The sequence below is a fragment of the Pholcus phalangioides genome, unplaced genomic scaffold, assembly GCF_987345545.1.
Source record: "Pholcus phalangioides strain wild (caught in Gottingen) unplaced genomic scaffold, Ppha-v1.0 ptg000039l_1, whole genome shotgun sequence".
Classification (NCBI taxonomy): Eukaryota; Metazoa; Arthropoda; class Arachnida; order Araneae; family Pholcidae; genus Pholcus; species Pholcus phalangioides.
This window is the reverse complement of record NW_028301625.1, coordinates 9,055,683-9,073,326: the sequence shown is the minus strand read 5'-3', so window position 1 is coordinate 9,073,326 and position 17,644 is coordinate 9,055,683. Positions and strand designations below refer to the sequence as shown.

General features: G+C 35.9%; 1 protein-coding gene across 5 annotated transcripts in view; it reads left to right on the top strand.

Moving 5' to 3' along the window:
• LOC149065551 (synaptogenesis protein syg-2-like) overlaps positions 1–17,644 on the top strand; it is a 199,321-nt gene that overhangs the window by 109,016 nt on the left and 72,661 nt on the right. For all 5 annotated transcript variants that reach the window (XM_089253852.1, XM_089253851.1, XM_089253849.1 and 2 more), the window contains exons 4-6: positions 1,803–2,138; positions 6,021–6,131; positions 16,579–16,779. In XM_089253852.1, coding sequence (XP_089109978.1) covers positions 1,803–2,138; positions 6,021–6,131; positions 16,579–16,779 — 648 coding nt within the window. The remainder of the gene's footprint in view (positions 1–1,802; positions 2,139–6,020; positions 6,132–16,578; positions 16,780–17,644) is intronic.

The following is a 17,644-nucleotide window of genomic DNA, read 5'->3' as shown; positions in this document are numbered from 1 at the left end:
AGAACCGCTGCTCTAGTAGAAATATCATAAAAAATAGTAATTATATATATATAATTTGTGTAAAATATTTGAAATAAAAATCAATGGTTATATATATATATATATATTATACTGGCATATAATATGCCAGTATATACTGGTATAGCATATATAATCGAAAATATGTGCAAAAAAAATTGAAATAAATCAGTCGTTAAATAGCATTTTTAATAATATTTCTACCAGAGCATAGTTTTCACCACTTAACAGGTATGAGACCCCTTCAAACGATAAGTCCGTTGTAATGGCAGTTTTTTCTGTAATTGTAAGTTGTTATAAATTCTACTGTATTAAAAAAAAATTACTAACCTGAATACACATCATGAGCTTAATATTACACACATCATTACTTCACCAAACTGTTTACTATGGTTAAATAAAACACTTCGTGAGAATTGCCAAGAGCTTCTGTTGAAACTAAGCAGCCTGAAAGTGTTCGTTTAAACAAGCGAGCAAGTTGGAAATAAGCCTCAGTGCAGGCACATTATCAAGTTTGAGAATTTCCTCTGTCTCCGCTGTGCTAGCCACTTTACTTTTGCCTAATTGCATCTTTCCGTAATCTTGGCTGTCACATCTGCAAATTTCCCAAGAAATCTGCGTGGGATCACTTTAGAATTTTATCCAATAGGTGCACAACGTCACGTTTCTATTCCAGGAATAGCTCCATGCTCTTCTACACTATACCAAGTATATACTTATGATTTTTGGTTAAATAAATCTTTGTGAGAAAATGAAAACTCTCGAGCAAGGATACTTCTTAAACCATTCTTAGGTTTGAGAGTCTGTTTGACTTTTTAGTTATTGATTGTATGTACTCCATATATTAATATCAACATAATAAAAATTTAATGTATAGATAGAGTTCTTAATTCAGGGGGTCTTCAACGCATGGCCCGCTGGCCATATTTGTATATTTGTCCCCGGAGTTTTTTGTCGTAGCCTGCCGATCATTTGACAGAAAATAGTTGAAAACATTCAAAAATTATTAATTCTAGAATAAATGAAAGAAATAATTCCCCAGAATTGATGAAGGAAATAATTCCCAGAACTGATTAAAGAAATAATTCCACAATTGATGAAAATTCAAAATTTTTGAAACAAATAACTTTTGAATTTTTAAAAACTAATAATTATTTTAGAATTCTTTAAACTAATAATTATTTTAGAATTCTTTAAACTAATAATTATTTTAGAATTCTTTAAACTAATAATTATTTTAGAATTCTTTAAACAAATAATTTCAGAAATAGTGAAAAAATAACTTATAAATCCGTGTGAGAAATTATTTCGTATTTTCTGGTGGAAATTATTTCACAATCAATAAAATTAGTCACGTAATTATTGTAAGAATGATTTCAAGATATATTGAGAAGGAAAACTTAATTTCATAATTACCTAAATAAATAACTACAGAATCATTTAAAATTGATCTCAGAATTAATTAATTTAATCAGTGATTAAACAAAAAAGTTTCTCAGAATTAGTGTTCAAATAGTTTCAGATCTAATCAAAATTGATAATTGATAAAAGAAATAACTCCAGAATTAGTTTAAGTCTTCAGTTATTTTTATCCCTGTTTAACTCGAGAGAGGCCAAATTCGCCCTTTCTATTGAAGTGTTTCATAAATTACATTAGTTAATTGCCCGCGCACTTTGTGGGAAGTTTCAATTTGGCTCGCCGGGTCCAAAAGGTTGAAGACCCTTCTCTTGATTCATACTTTTCCGTTATACAGACAAGGTATTTTTCTATATTGCTTTTCTAGTGATTTCTCAGACGCTTTTGGAACACAGCTTATTAGCCGGGAATGTCCAACTACCGTGCGATGTCCAACCACGTAAGGAAGGTGACAAGATGGAATTCATCTTCTGGTACAAAGACGATGACGTTACGCCACTTTACGCTATTGACGCTAAGGGAAATACCGTCCAGGAAACTCGTTATACTTCATTCAGTAGATTTAAAGTGAAATTCAACAAATCGGTGCCTATTGGGATATACATGTTTGACCTGAGAGAAAACGACACCGGAAGATATTTTTGCAGAGTGGATTTTCAGTGGTCTTCGACAAAGATCGTCAATATTTATCTGAAAGTAGTCAGTAAGTGTCAATAGCTTTTATCTTGAAATTTCATATTTACTCGTATATGTTGCAAAACTATCTAAAGTTTTGAAAAGGCAGGTTTTTTTCCACGATTATCTCTTATTCTTATTGCACAACAACTCAATTTTTACCAATTAGATTTTCGACCAAGGAGCCATGGTCCAAGGAAAATTTCTCCCCAAAACGTTTTGTTTACAAATTTGGTCAACATCTTCGAATAAGTTGGAAATATGAAGTCTTTAAAAATGTCGCTCAATCGGGACACGGACATATTGAATTAAATTAAAATGAAACATACTCATTGACACCTGGGCGTTAGCGTTGTCACCCGCACTTTAAGCTTTAAGTGATCAATCGCATATACAAACATAGACAATTGATATCGAGACTAATATATAGAACCACTTTCAGATCAAGCAAAAAACAATTTGTCACTCAAAACAGTATCACTTACCCAACTCCTGCCCAAAGCCTCTGTGGTGACAGATATAAGGACTGTGTTTTACATTCCGGTACATTATTTTTCAAACTTTATATTTTCTCAGTCAATGTTAACCGTAAGATTTCTCTAAATTAATTTTTAGTATCTGTATACTGTATGAAACATCATATGAATTTTAAACAGTCTTTCTTGACTGTAATCATGAAATATGGATTTTTGAAAAGGCAAAAATATTCTAAATTGCAACAAAGTGCATACATGCCAACCTAGGAAATAAGCTTCTCCGTAATGTCAATGTTCATAGCCAAAAAAAAAAATTCTCGAAAATCCTTCAAAAAAATTGAAAAAAAAATTGCCGAAATTTTTTTCCCGAAAAAGTTTTTTGTTGTCCAGGGGACAGTTCCCCTACCCCCTTAAATTTTTTTTGCATGTTTTTTTTTTAATTCAAATCAATTTTCTTCAACTTGGGAAAAAAATTGGGAATCTGACATTCTATATCAAACACCAGCAGTAATACCTGGCCCTTTATACCCGGGTTTTCTTCATATACTGGAAGCATTGAAAAAGTGACGAACCATTGTTTGTGAACCAAGGTAACAAAAGTCATTGTTGCTGGACAGTTTTATGATCCAATTTAGAATTTACCCTAAGTTTAATTCTGTTTCGTGCATGTACAAATTTTGGCAAAGATTTGTATGAAATTGCAGATTCGTATAGGGATCACGCAGAGACAGACAGACAAGCAATCAAACAGAAAATCGATTTTATATGCATATAGATGTCGATCAAACTTTTCGTTCCATCTGTGAGTGAAATTTTAACATTATTTTATTTATCAAAAAGAACTCTAGATCATGATAAGTTATCTTAGTGCAAACTGCACATTTTTATATCAATTTCTTGATTTGTTATTAATTTCATATTTATTCTTTGGAGATGCGGTCTTTGCGCGACGTCATTTTGTACTAAATTGGATAATGAAATTCAAAGAAATCCTTGAACAAATGAAATTTTCCGTAGTTTTTCATGATTCGCTGTAGTTTCATGGTAGAAATCTGTAGAAAATTCGGAAATTCCGAAGTAGTTGGCAAGTAGGAGAAAGGGTCTTGTACCTCGCAAAATACAAATATTGCTGAAAAAATAATACAGGGTGGGCAAGAAGTCCGTAGAGACTTTAAAAATTCATAAAAACCGGAAAAATAACCGCAATTAAAAACGGTTTGTAGGGTTAGCATCGCCAGGTCGCGGGAATTTTTGTACGAAAGAAAAGTAAAAAAAAAGCCGATAGGTGGTGCTGACGCACACAAGTCAAAGAAAAGATACGGAAATAACGAACAGAATGCCTCCAAATCGGTTATTACAGCAGTATGTGTTCCACATGACCGCCACCACAGGAGATAACACATTGCAGGCGAGTCACAAATCCAGCAACGGCAGAGTGCAGCAGGTTCACATACATTGTTTACAATGGTGAACTGATTGTGGATTAGGAGCGCAAGTTCTTATAATGGTCTCATTTACATATTTCCACCAAGTCACTCGTACCAGCGCAACTCTATCGGCTGTTTTGTTTTAAATTTTTTTTTCTGTCTTAAAAAAGTTCCCGTGACCTAGCAATGCTAACCCGGCAAACCGTTTTTTATTTCGTTTTTCCGGTTTTTATTCATTTTTAAAGTTTCTACGGACTTTTTGACAACCCTGTATGATAAGACATTCATATTTTTATGGGCATCTTTTTCTCAGCCACCTCGTTGGGCATTTTGCCCGTTGTGGCATTGTATTTGTATTTGTATAAGTATTTTTTCTAATATAAATCATATATTGGAATAAAACATATCAAAATAGTGACACGAATACGATTATTAATACATGGACACAAAATTAACAATAATGGAGGTAAAAACGTACTTATATATAGATGTGAAATGCATAATTATTCTACATTATAGTTGTAGAGAAGAAAATTGAATGATTTTACATCTTTAGTTTTATCAGTTCCCTTGATATTAGGTGATTTCAGCAGAGATACAACATCCGTGATGCAACATTTGCTATATCTAGCACTGTGATGAACAATAAAATATTTCCTTACCTCTCTTCCTAAGGAAATTCACTCGGGGGAAGTTTTTATTGGACGCATCCCATACTGTAAACTTGATGTTTTTTCTAACAAATTTGACCAGAAATAACCGAAGGTGAATAAAAGAGAAGAAATGGATGTCGCTGGAGTTCTTCTTGGGAAAAAGTATAGAACTAAAATTTAAAACATAAATTGTATTTAAAAACAAAAGAAGGCGTATTAAAAGTAAAGTGTAAGTTGGTTTTCCAAGGTAAACTAGGGAAATTTCAAGTTTTATACTGTTCCGAAGTACACGATCTCTTTTTATTTTAAGGTACACAATGTTCCAACACTCGTGAAAAATATTAATAACTTTTTTCGTAGTGATTGGTATGATTGAGCACTTGGTATGGTTCATCAGGTGATTGCATAGATTATAATTGCTAAATATAGTTCACTAAACTTGCAATGTTGAGAATAAACGCGGCAAAAACAAGCACACAATTTGTTTACTAAAATTTTCCAATTGCAAAAACTCCATCAAGGTCACCGACAAAGAGCTGAAAACACATTTCGTTGTGAGCTGGTGCATTTGTAATCTTTTGCACTCCAAAAACATCCACACAGCTAAAAATGCAATATTATTAAAACTATTTCAAGTGTTTCAAGGTTTACTATGGTGGAGGTATACCAGTTTCCTTTACACTTTTACATATTCTACATTTCCAATTTATTTTTTTAAACAAAAAACAATAAACGATTGATCCTAACACATAAAAAAGCGCACCACAGGTGACGTTATCAAGAACCCCAATTAAAAATATTTTCTGTTCAGATATGGCCTATTCTATTAGCTAAAAAGCTATCAGCAATTCTACAGTATATCAGCTCAAGGCAATCACATGGTGGTTCTTTTCGGAATTGGACTAGGTGTCACAGAGAAACAACTTTGTGTGGCTGAAGTCAAACGTAGGAAAACAAAAGAGTTTGATACAAGGGACTTCAAAACACTTTCACCGAAGAAAGATCGAGGTTCGGTAAAAGAGAGCAAGGAAAAAAGAAGTACTCTATTCTATAATTCATTAAAGGGAATCAAAAATACTCATTGGGAAACGCTTTGCGACACTAAACAATCCGTCTCAATTAATGTCCATCACTTTCGTAGACAAATTTGTAAACAAAAATGTCCTGGGCTATACAGATCTTTGATCTGGAACGTACTTCCTATGACACCAGCCGTGAAGCCTACATTTCCCTGTACAATTCACATTAATAGTGTCATTTCCCTCACTGACCTACCATTCGTGTTAGCATCAGGCTCAAAATGACGTTTGAATATTTGGTATATATGATCGTATTTTTTTTCTCTATTTTTCAGTTCCTCCAGATGAAGTAATTATTCGTGATGCGAATGATATTGAGGTAAATGATGTCATCGGACCGTATAAAATAAAAGACAATGTGAGTCTCGTTTGTGAAGCCAGAGGAGGTAAGGAACATCATTATTCTTGAATCTGAAATCGTCCGTTCAACATGTTATAAACGTAAAATTCAATAAACGTTTGTATAGAAACGTTTCATCATTTCTTCGTTTTTCACCGAATTAATTTGTTTTTATTTGATCTATCAGCGGATATTTTATTGAAATTAGTAATTAAACTACAAAATTGTTGCAATGACTCCATTGGCATTACCGAGTTACCCTTTCTAAGCATTCCCGTCTGCGACTTCAGTTAATTGGTAATTTTATAAATTAATGCTAATTTACAAACTGACTATATCCAATTAGAGAGAGAACGCAAAGCTATATAACTCTATAGTTCGAGCTTGGCTGCAACAATCTTGACAGTAATTGATATAGGTTGACCCATTATGGACCGGTATCTATTTGAATGTGTACAGCAAATATATCGCCAGAAACTCATTATTACGAAACTGGCACTCTAAAATAGCATTGTGTTTTGCGCATAAAATACATTTTCGCGAGATGCATTTGAACACCAGACACATCCCTGTATAAAACCCCTTTCTTACTATTCTGTATAAAATAAATCTGTTGAAGCCTTTACCTGCAAACACTGCTCATGTTTCATATACTCAGAAAATTATAAAATTACACCAAATTAAAAAAATCGTGAATAAAATCTAAGGTAAGTATTCTTTCCCTTCGTTAAACAAGATTTTATGAGTTGTTTCTTGAGATGTTCTTAGTCGTTTCAAGAGTCAAATTATGCATATATATATTTGAATTATCTATTTATAATAACCTATTATTTACTTTGCCAATATTTTTTTCAATCAAAAATATGTTAAGAACATCAATTTACGTCAGATATTCAGAAAGCAAAGAGCTAAGTAATCACGCTTCATGAGAGTGAAATCCCTTGATATCGTATGAAAGGAATGCTTCTGCAGTTGCTCTTATAGTGGGTGTTCCAAAAAACTTATTTAAGAAACTATTATAATATTCGTACAAAATATTACCATCAGATGACGGTGCAGATACTTTTTTGCATTATTTTATGGCCATCCATCTATAGTGTCTTATACGAATCACCGGAGCCAACCTCATTCATGCAAGATGTTGCAAATCGGTCTGCTGAGCTTTACGGTTTTCTGGAGGAATGTCTTGATATAATCGTATATTATTGGTCTAGAATTTTTTCTCCAACCAGGAATAATAATAGAGTTGGCCAGCGTATCCGTCGGATTTAAATCAATGCGGTTTCTTTCTTTGAGTCTTCCTAAAGGTTGCTATGTACCAAAAAAATCATGTGGCAATCAAACTTTAGAGCAACTTCAGCAATAGTCATTCCTATGTGTAACCATTCTACATCTATTAAAGCTATATAAACTGTCGGCTAAGTTCATTCGACGATTTTTACATTAAATTACGACTGACGTTAGACATTCCGGGAATGTTGTGATATAATTGTCCTTTATTGTCCATTGATGCTTCCTGGTGGTGCCTACAGCGTCATCTTTCCGAAAGATATTTTATTAACGGATAAATTGTGTATGCCCTATCCCACTAATCTGCTACCAGCATTCTTTTTGTAAAACGACATTTTTCCTAGTATTGTTTTTATTTAAAAACTGTTATTAATTTTGGGACACCCCCTTAGATAAATACTACGACCCACGTGTTTTCGACTTTAAATATCACTACTGTTTTCTAGAGCGTGAATCATTGATTTTCGAAACCTAATCATATCGTTACCATCCATCGAACGATGAAGTTTTGCCCCCGCAATCTGTTTTTAAATACCAAAGCACTTAAGTGTTCCAATTTTTCGACATTCTTTATTTTTTTGTCACAATTGTACGGGACATAAATAACTACGTTGCGTATCTATAACTTCCAAAATGACAGAACAAAGACGAAAACGATACAGATACATTATTCATTTCCCAGGGCAATCCTCGAACTTTGCCGAATCTTCGCATGCTTCTTTTTTTCGCTCTTTCTGCCAAAACTCCGATCTCTCTTCGGCTCCATTTTTTTTTTCAACCCACTAGTGAATGTTTCTCATAATCATCCCTAATGAGCTCGCTTCTGCAATGACAAGCTCATTATGTTTTGTTTTGGTTAACGAGGGAGAGAGGGCTACGGGCTATCATCGGAGAGAATTTCCAATTTTTTTTTTTTTTTCCTATCCGTTCTAGCGGCTATCTAAAAATTCACCCACTGAAGCAATTATTAATGGACACAGTATATATACACAAAACGGTTCGTTAAAACTTCTCTTCCTTCAATGATGCAAGAACTGAGAGAACAAACACAAAAGTAGGAAAATAAATCTGAAAAAGAAGAAATTTTCCTAGAAAACCAAAAAATCTCCTACAGTACATTACAGTTCAGTACCGCAAATGCCACTCGTTAACGACGGGCTGTAATACTCGTCAAATTTTCATTGATGTAAAAACAGCTACTGTATATGCGCATCATTTAAAGTTTTCTTCAAAATATCACGTTATTCATCACGCGATTGAAGTCAAGATCCTGTTTTTTTCCATTTTTTTCTTAATCGATCGATTCCTTTCTCAAGAACAGTATCGTCTATCCTCTTTAATGGAAGTAATTTAGTTTAATTAATTGAGGTTATACAAGCTCTTAAAAAGCTTTGAGGATCATAAAAAGGATTTAAATAGTCTCTACACTAAAAGAAGAAATCAATAAACTAAAGCTTAAGGTTTTTATTTTGTTTGATGGTTAGATATTTTCTAACTTGAGGTTTCAAGTAACCACTAATCACTCTCAAATACATTGCAAAGATTAAACTTTCAGGGTTTTTAGGCATTTTTTAATCTACTTTTTACAGACTGTATAAATTACAGATTTATTTCATAAGCTGCATCAACCTAAAAATTATAAGATTCACTGATAATTTTTTTTTTTACATATCATTTAATTATTGTATTATGATGAAGACCAACATTATCAATTAGGCCTACGTTATCAATGTGATTCGATCGACTTTATCAGTAAATTATTTTTTAATGTTGTCATTCATCGAGTAATAGGGAATTTGTGCATAACCAAGGCACAGAACAATTTTCATTCTTTAGGGTAGTGGTCTCCGATTGGTACTCACCCGAGAATCGTCAAGGATTGACGAAACCAATTAACAATTAACTCTTGCGGTGTTCTGTAGCTATTCACTATATGGCATAGATGCTTTATCCATGGCCTGCAGGTGAAATGCAGCCCTCTGAGTGCTTGATGTTGCCCGCGACCTCAAACCTAATTTCGTAAAAATAAATTAAGCGGCACATTTATACATCACTGCACCTGCGGAGCAGTTCTACATCCCTCGAGTGACACACAATATATTTGCGGATCACTTGAATGATTCGCGACATAGTTCTAGAGCATTTAAAAGACCCGCGACACATTTGCAGATCGCTTAAGTGGCCCGCGGTGCAGTTCCACATCACTTTAGTGGCTCGCGTCACATTCCCAGAGAACTTTAGTGGCCCGCGGCATTTTTACAGATGACTTAAGTGACCCGCGACACAGTTTCAGATCACTCGAGTGGCCTGCAGCACATTCACAGATCTGTGATCCACGGCATGTGGGTCGCGAGAGTGGCATGGTGGTAAGATGTTCGTCTACCAACGTGAAAGTTGCCGTCAGGTCCCAGGTTCGAACGGGAAGAAGAATATAGATAGCATGATATTTTTCCTAATGAGTTTTGAGTGACCGCCGATAGATGGCGCCTTAATTTCCAACCCAACTCGTCAATCGCAGTAAATTGAAATATAGCGATATGCCCAGAGTTCGTGTTTGGTGAAATAGACCACTTCAGTAACCCGAGGCATATTTACATTACTAAAGTGACCCGCAGCTTGGTTACTAATAGCTAAAATTGCCCGTGACATATTTTCAATCCAATGAAGTGGCCCGCACTCTCTCCGAAAGATTGAGCACCATTGCTATACAGGGTATCCGGTACAAATACTCCTGATTTTTCAAAGATCCCTACACTTTACAAGAAGTTGGAAAGGATAAGAAAAGTATTACAAGCAACGCTCTCAAAGAGTTTTCATAAAAAAAAAATTAACACCCTTCCTCATACACTCTTTATGTTGCCCTGATGAGATATCCAATCGATAGTCGAGTTCCAGTCATATCCTGTGCAGCATTTCCGCAGTCACAGAACGTTATTTCTCTTGCAGATTATGGATATTTCAGCTGTAAACACAGTGTAACGTGTTCTCAGACGAAATCTAGTAATCTGGGAAAGACCAGGCTATATTGGTCCACAAATAATAAAACATTCGTGGTCCGGTGTAGAGATCCATTTTTCTTGCTCGTAAATAGCATTGGTCTACGACTTCACCAATATCGCTATATTGCAATTTACTGCCAATAATGAGACGGGTTGGAAGTGAAGACGTTGACTGCCGTGGTCGCCTTAGGCGCATTAGATTATATATCTTATCTATATCCTCCTTTGGATTCGAACCTGGGATCATGACAGTAACCTTCAGGGTTGAAGATGAGCATCTTACCACCACGCCACGTGGGCGGTGATATCGTTGGGCTTTTGTTTTTTAAACCGAGCAAAAGCCCGAAGATGCACCCTCGGATGGTTGATAGCACATTTCGCATCAAATTCGCCGGGAAAATATATGTTTTTGGTGAAGTGCTGTTGTGCATTCTCTAAAAACACCCTCTACCGCCTTTTCCATTGTGATTCGACCGCACATTCTATGATGAAAAATGTTTGTTTTGAAGTCTTATATATTACTTCTTAAAGCTTGTCCCATGAATTCAGAATCACCCTGTATAAAGAGTGTTTCACGTGCGTCTAAAGGATATACAAATGATAGGTATCCCTCCGCCATAACGCAATATCGCCCATGGCGATAGACCTAGCGATAGAACCACAGAAAACCAACTTCAACCGACTACCACTGTGGTGACGGTGGGGCTAGCAGCTGTAAATGTTGCATTTGTGGTACCGCGTAAATTTGCAACTTATCCATGTAAATGCTGTCACAGATATATAAAAAATATGGCCCAATGACCATATCATACGTAAGAAACCCCTTAGGTTGCCGACTATAGTTTGAATTGTGCACAAAGAATATTATCGAAGCCAAGTAAAATGGCCAATTACAGTCAAAAAATAGTGAAATGCAAGTGAAGTTGTCAATTACACCCAAGAAAAATTATCAAAGGCAAGTAATTCACCAAAAAACGAAAAGCGGACAAATATGTGAGAGATTAACCAATATATTCATGCAAATACCCCGCAACAAACAAACAAAAACGAATAGTCATAATTATAATAATTTATTTTATGTCTTGAAAAGACCCTTAATGCTTGGTTTCAAAAATGCAAGCCAAGTTGTGAAAATAGGGGGAAAAAAGGGACATTTTTTTTTTATAAAGAAGTTCGGACTAGCAAAATTAGGAGAATGTCCCGTAAAATAAAAGTCATATGGTCACCCTATATAAATACAAGTTTCTGGCCTACGCATGACAGAAATAACGCGTATCATGCCCGCTAACTAAACTGAGGTTGTGCACCACTGCTCTAAAGGCCTCAAAAGTTCACATCAAGAAAGATTTCAAAAGTTCAGAGAAACCGCACAGTTCTCGTCAGAATCCTCCCTGTCGGTGAAAGGAATGGAATTTTTATGCATGCAAAAGCCATCAAATGGGCATAAACTGTTCCAGTCAAATTAGCCCTAATATGCATAAAACGACCGTGAAGCGGCAAAAATGATCAAACGATCATCATACCTCATTTCTATAAAAAATAAAGTAACTAATGAGGTAAATGAGTAATTAGGAGAACTAATAAATAAACTTCAACTATCATATAATTAATTCTAATAATTAGTGCAATGCTATTCAGCCGTTTGTTATAATTAAAATCGAACTGATCCCAAATAATTAACTTGAAAAAATAAAATTTAATGAGAGATTGCGCCTTTTCAAGTCAATTAATGGTGAGTCAATAAAATAATTTTTGTAATTGTTTGTTTTTATTAATCCCTTAAAATTAATAGTTTCTTTTTTATATAAGAGTGATTAAAAATACAAATTCATTTTAAGACGTTAATTTTTACGAATGGATTAATTTTGAGTTTGGGTTTCATTTTGAAACGGATAGTAATAATTAGTTAGAATTTAAATTTCTCGGTGCCTTTTCTTAAGATTGTGTAAGTTAATCTATTAATCTGACCCAGCAGATTTAACGCGAAGAAATATATTGACTGCAAGAAAATAGCTGAAAGAGTCACGGATCGTGTTATACATTAATAAGCAATCACTGCTAAAGACAGGTTCAGTAGAATAAGTGCCAGGATGTGTGGATGGCTGTTTGATGAAAAATTAATGAGCGGCAGGGTATTCGATGATTTATGACCTGCGAGAGAAATTTTCTCAGGCACGCATACAGCCAAGGGTGGATATCACAAATTAGTTGCTGCCTCAAACTGCTGAGATTTCAGAATTGGCTGAGAACATTCGAGATTTACAGCAGAAACAGTCGATACGAAACTCTAGTGGGGGGTTCTTGAATTGACCTATGGCACACTAATTCCAATCACTGTTGAAAGCCATTGGTTTTATTTCAATTCTATGAATTACGTAATGAATCATTTGAAATTTTAAAACACTGGAATAACTTTCTTCCCGTTCTTGATTGGAGATATTTATAATTGAATCGTTAAAAATAGTAAATATTGCTTTATCTACTCGGGATGTTTTTAAATTCATGAGACAAACTTTAGAGCCCCGTTTACATGTGCAATATTGCGGTATAGCATTGGAAGTTCTAGCACCCGCTTGGCAACTTTTTTCCCTCGCAGGAAAAGAAATGAGGAGCAGGAATTGCCCTTTCTTTGTTGAGGATACTTGGGGAGTGTAACCTCCTTTCCTAATAATCCTTTGTGTTGCGAATTGAACCGACCGACCCACTTTACCTCTGACGACATCGGTAAAGCGGGGTTAAAGTGCCGGTCCATGCGAACTGGTTTTGGTGAAAATCCTTGAAGCCCGTTTTAAAAACGCTTTTTCCATTTCTCATATAAACGGGACTTAACAGGTCATATAAGACCTAAGCCCCGTTTACATGTGCAATATTGCGGTAGCATTGGGAGTTCTGGCCCTCTCTTGGCAACTTTTCTCCCTCGTACGGAAAGAGGAGTGAAGAAAAAGGATGAAATATTGACACCCTCTTTTGTATGAGGATTTTTGCGAAGTCAAGGGAACCGTATTTTTCACTTCCCACGTATATAAACTGGGCTCTAAACAAGTATTTTTCATCATAGAATTTGTGGTCGAATTGCAATAGCAAAGGCGGTAGAGGGTGTTTTCATAGACCGCACAACAGCATTCATTCGAACCAAAGAACGACTCAGGTCTATCACCATGGGTAATTTACAACCGATCGAGTTGCGCCAGAAGAATGTGTTTGTATATAGGTACCTAACAAAGTCCGAGTGCGTATCTAATGTCGTGTTTTTGAATTTTCAGTGCTGCCATCTGTACGTGAATTATAATGATTGAATAGTACCATTGTAGAGGCTTTTATAATGATTGAATAGTACCATTGTAGAGGCTTTTATAATGATTGAATAGTACCATTGTAGAGGCCTTTAGCTCTCTGTCACGGGGCTTTTTCAAAAGGAGATCGGCTTGCATTCCCCCCTGAAAGTTGGGAACCCACAGAAAACCAACTTCAGCCGGCCAATCACTGTGGCACCGGTGGGGTTCGAGCCCGGGACCTCATGATGCGAGTTCGTCACTATGATCACTTAACCACCACAGCTGCGGTGCACAACAGAACTTTGCCAAAAGCAAATGTCCTATTTTTCTGTAGAAAACCGACGGATTTGCTGCAATAAGTGCAATCAGCCATTCGAGTGCTGCAAGGTATTGTAATGTGGTAGGCGTTCTTATGATGCAACCTGGCTAACACAAATTTTTCAACAAGTCTTTATACTGCTTAATGATTGTTTGGCGCAGCATTACCTTGATTATCTGTACATCAATAAAAAACAAACTTGTATCAAGTCCGAAGATGCACCCTCGGATGGTTGATAGCACATTTCGCATCAAATTCACCGGGGAAATATGATATTTGTTTTTGGTGAAGTGCTGTTGTGCATTCTCTAAAAACACCCTCTACCGCCTTTTCCATTGTGATTCGACCGCACATTCTATGATGAAAAATGTTTGTTTTGAAGTCTTATATATTACTTCTTAAAGCTTGCCCCATGAATTCAGAATCACCCTGTATAAAGAGTGTTTCACGTGCGTCTAAAGTATATACAAATGATAGGTATCCCTCACTCCACGCGTTCTTGCCATAACGCAATTTTGAAAAGTAGATTATAGAATCGTATCCTGTGTATGAATGAGCGCCAGGACTCTGCTACCGTATTTAAGGCCGAGATCTCTTCCAGTCCAGCTTCGTGGCAGAATCGGGAATAAAGTGCGTATACCTAACCGTCTAAGCGCTCGAGTGACGTGGTAGTAATATGCGCGTCTACCACCGTGAAAGTTTCCGTAACGATCCCAGATTCTAACCCGGAGGAGAATATGCATAAGATATTTTCCTAAAATGAGCTTGAGGCGACCACCGATAGATGGCGCCTTCATTTCCAACCCAGCTCATTAATGACAGTAAATTGCAGTATAGTGATATGGCCAGAGTTGGTGTTTGGTGAAGTAGTACCTAACCATCTGAGTGCGTACTATCTAGCGTCGTGTCGGATTACGCAGTGCTGCCATCTGTGAGTGAAGTGTAATAATTGAATATTTGTACCGTTAGAGGCCTGTTCTCTGTGGCGAAACTTTTTCACGGGGACTCGCATTCGCGCATCGTATCTTTCAGAATTAAACCTGAAGTTTGATGTTAATCTTGGAAATGGGCTTGCAAGTTAAAAATATATGGCGTTGTTAAAATGACAGTCTGTTGGGTTTTATGATTTAGATGAGGACAAACGCTCAAAGCCAATTTGCCAGATCTCACTAATCAACAGCTTTTGGTAACAGAAACTGCTTAAGAAATTAATTTCAGAATTTGCTCTCAGAATTATAGTCAAAGAAAAAGGCCGCTGTGGTGGTCGAGTGGTCATACTGACGGACTCGCATCGCGGGGACCCGGGTTCGAGCCCCACCGTCGCCACAGTGGTGGTCGGCTGAAGTTGGTTTTCTGTGGTTCCCAACTTCGAGGCGCAAATGCGAGCCGATCTCCCCGTTAAAAAGTCTCGCCACAGAGAGCGACAGACCTACAAACAGTACAAATATTCAGTCACGACACATCACTCACTTCACTTCTGAGATATAGATGGCAGCACTGAAAAATCATACACAACACTAGATACGCACTCAGACTGTTAGGTACACACAATTACACTTCCGACACAACTCACTAGGTAGAAAATTGCCTATGGCGATAGACCTGAGTTGTGCTCGGTTTAAAAAAAAAAAAAAAAAAAAAAGTCAAAGAAAAAGATCCTAATGGGAATAGAACTGTCATATTTGGGAGGGAAATTCAGAATTCTCTGGCTATTCTTTTACTACTGAAGTGTTCATAAAAAGACGAAAAGTGCTTCTTGTCGGGCAACTCGACTCTTTCTTTTAGAAAAAATGATCGGCCGATCAATATTGGGCTCCATCCACACTCACTAGAATCAATCGGAAGTACTGAAAACAAACATAAAAAGTATCAATCAAATTCAACGCGATTATTTTGAGGAACGAGTTAATCGCATAAAACGAGAGATGCCTTTGTATGGTTTATTCGAAATTTATAGTAATATCAAACATGCCAGTAGAAAAACAATTACAGTCGTGATCACAGTCACATCATCAATCAATCCACATCCGTAAAATAATAACTAGGAAAAAAAATTATACGTCCCTCAATCAAAAAATATCAATTAGTAAAATTTGACTCTTGCTACCATACCGAAAGAAATTTATCCCGTGGCATTCGAATGAAAATTCGCTGAGAAATCAGAAATTTAATTTTTGATTTTTTGTGACTTGCACGTCCAACAATTTTTCTTTCTCAGAAATTTAGGAATTGAAAAGGTTAAAAAAAATCTAGTATTTTTTCCCCAATCACTCATGCCTCAGCTAGTTGTTACCGGAAAAATTCCTTTCGGCCGCGAGTAAGACGTAAATTTTTCTTAAGGGCACTAAAAATTTTAATTTCATTTCCTTTAATTATAATTGTACGTAGGTGCAAGTAAAACACAGCTATATAAAGTTTCATCTTTTTGTTGATAATATTTTTCATATATTTCATATTTTATACCAATCTCAAAATCAACAGTAGAATTTTTATTTCTTTCTGATACTCTTCATGAAACCCCCTGTATATACTGAACATTACAATTTGAGAGAGATAAACACCTGGTATTTTTTGTAATTGATTTCATGTTTTTCGTTCTCTGTTGAACAGGAGATCCACCCCCGAACGTGACTTGGTGGCGAGGCGATAAACTGTACGATGACACGTTCGAAAATACATCTACCGGTATTGTTAACTACGTGACGGTTCAAAATCTTGATCGATTTGATTTCGAAAACCAACTTCGATGCGAAGCACAGAATGCTGAAGTTGCCGAGCCGCTAGTAAAAAGTATTATGGTGGATCTCTTTCGTAAGTAGTCGACAAGATTTTTCGGTTTTTCAGTAAGAAAAGGATCCTTTTTTTTAAATAATTTCGTTGATGTTCAAAACCCCTCATTCAAACATTTCAGTCATTCAAAAGATCACAACACATGATCGCAACTGTTGAACGTACATACATTGAATGAAATTCCCGATATATATAAGTTTGAACAAGAAAACTTCTCTAGTTCAATACAATGATGGCTTACGAATTTTTCGGCCAACTAACAATTTCGTAGATATGGATGAACGCGCGAACATAAAACAGCCACATCGTTTATATATATAGCTGAATTTTAGCACCAATCATCATCAGAATTACAGAATTACTATCATTTGATCCCGATTAACTCATGTCCGCGTCAGAATCTTAGCATCAGACTGAACAGTCTGGGCATTCTAGGAGTTATACAAATACAAAAACAAAGGGCATAACAAGCATGTTGCCCAACGAGATGGCTGCAAAAAAGGTGCCCATAAAAGATATGGACGTCAAATATAACTAAAATACAGAAACCCCCAATATCACGAAAAAAACTAATAATAACTAATACGCTGCCCGTAAAAAAAGATTATGGTTGTCTTATTTTTTAAGTAGAATAGCTTCTCGATTTATCCCAATATGTTTATCGTACTTGTTTTTAAACATTTAGGTGAGCTATTTCATTTATTGATAACCCTGTTAGAGAAAAACTCCCAGCAACACCACAACCTGATGTTGTTGATTATTAAACGATACTGGTGTTCCCTTGTCGAAGAATATCATCTTTACCATCTACATGCATCATATGACACAGAAATGACCTGAACAAATCATAAATGGATGGGGACACCTACAAATTCGACTGGGTTGT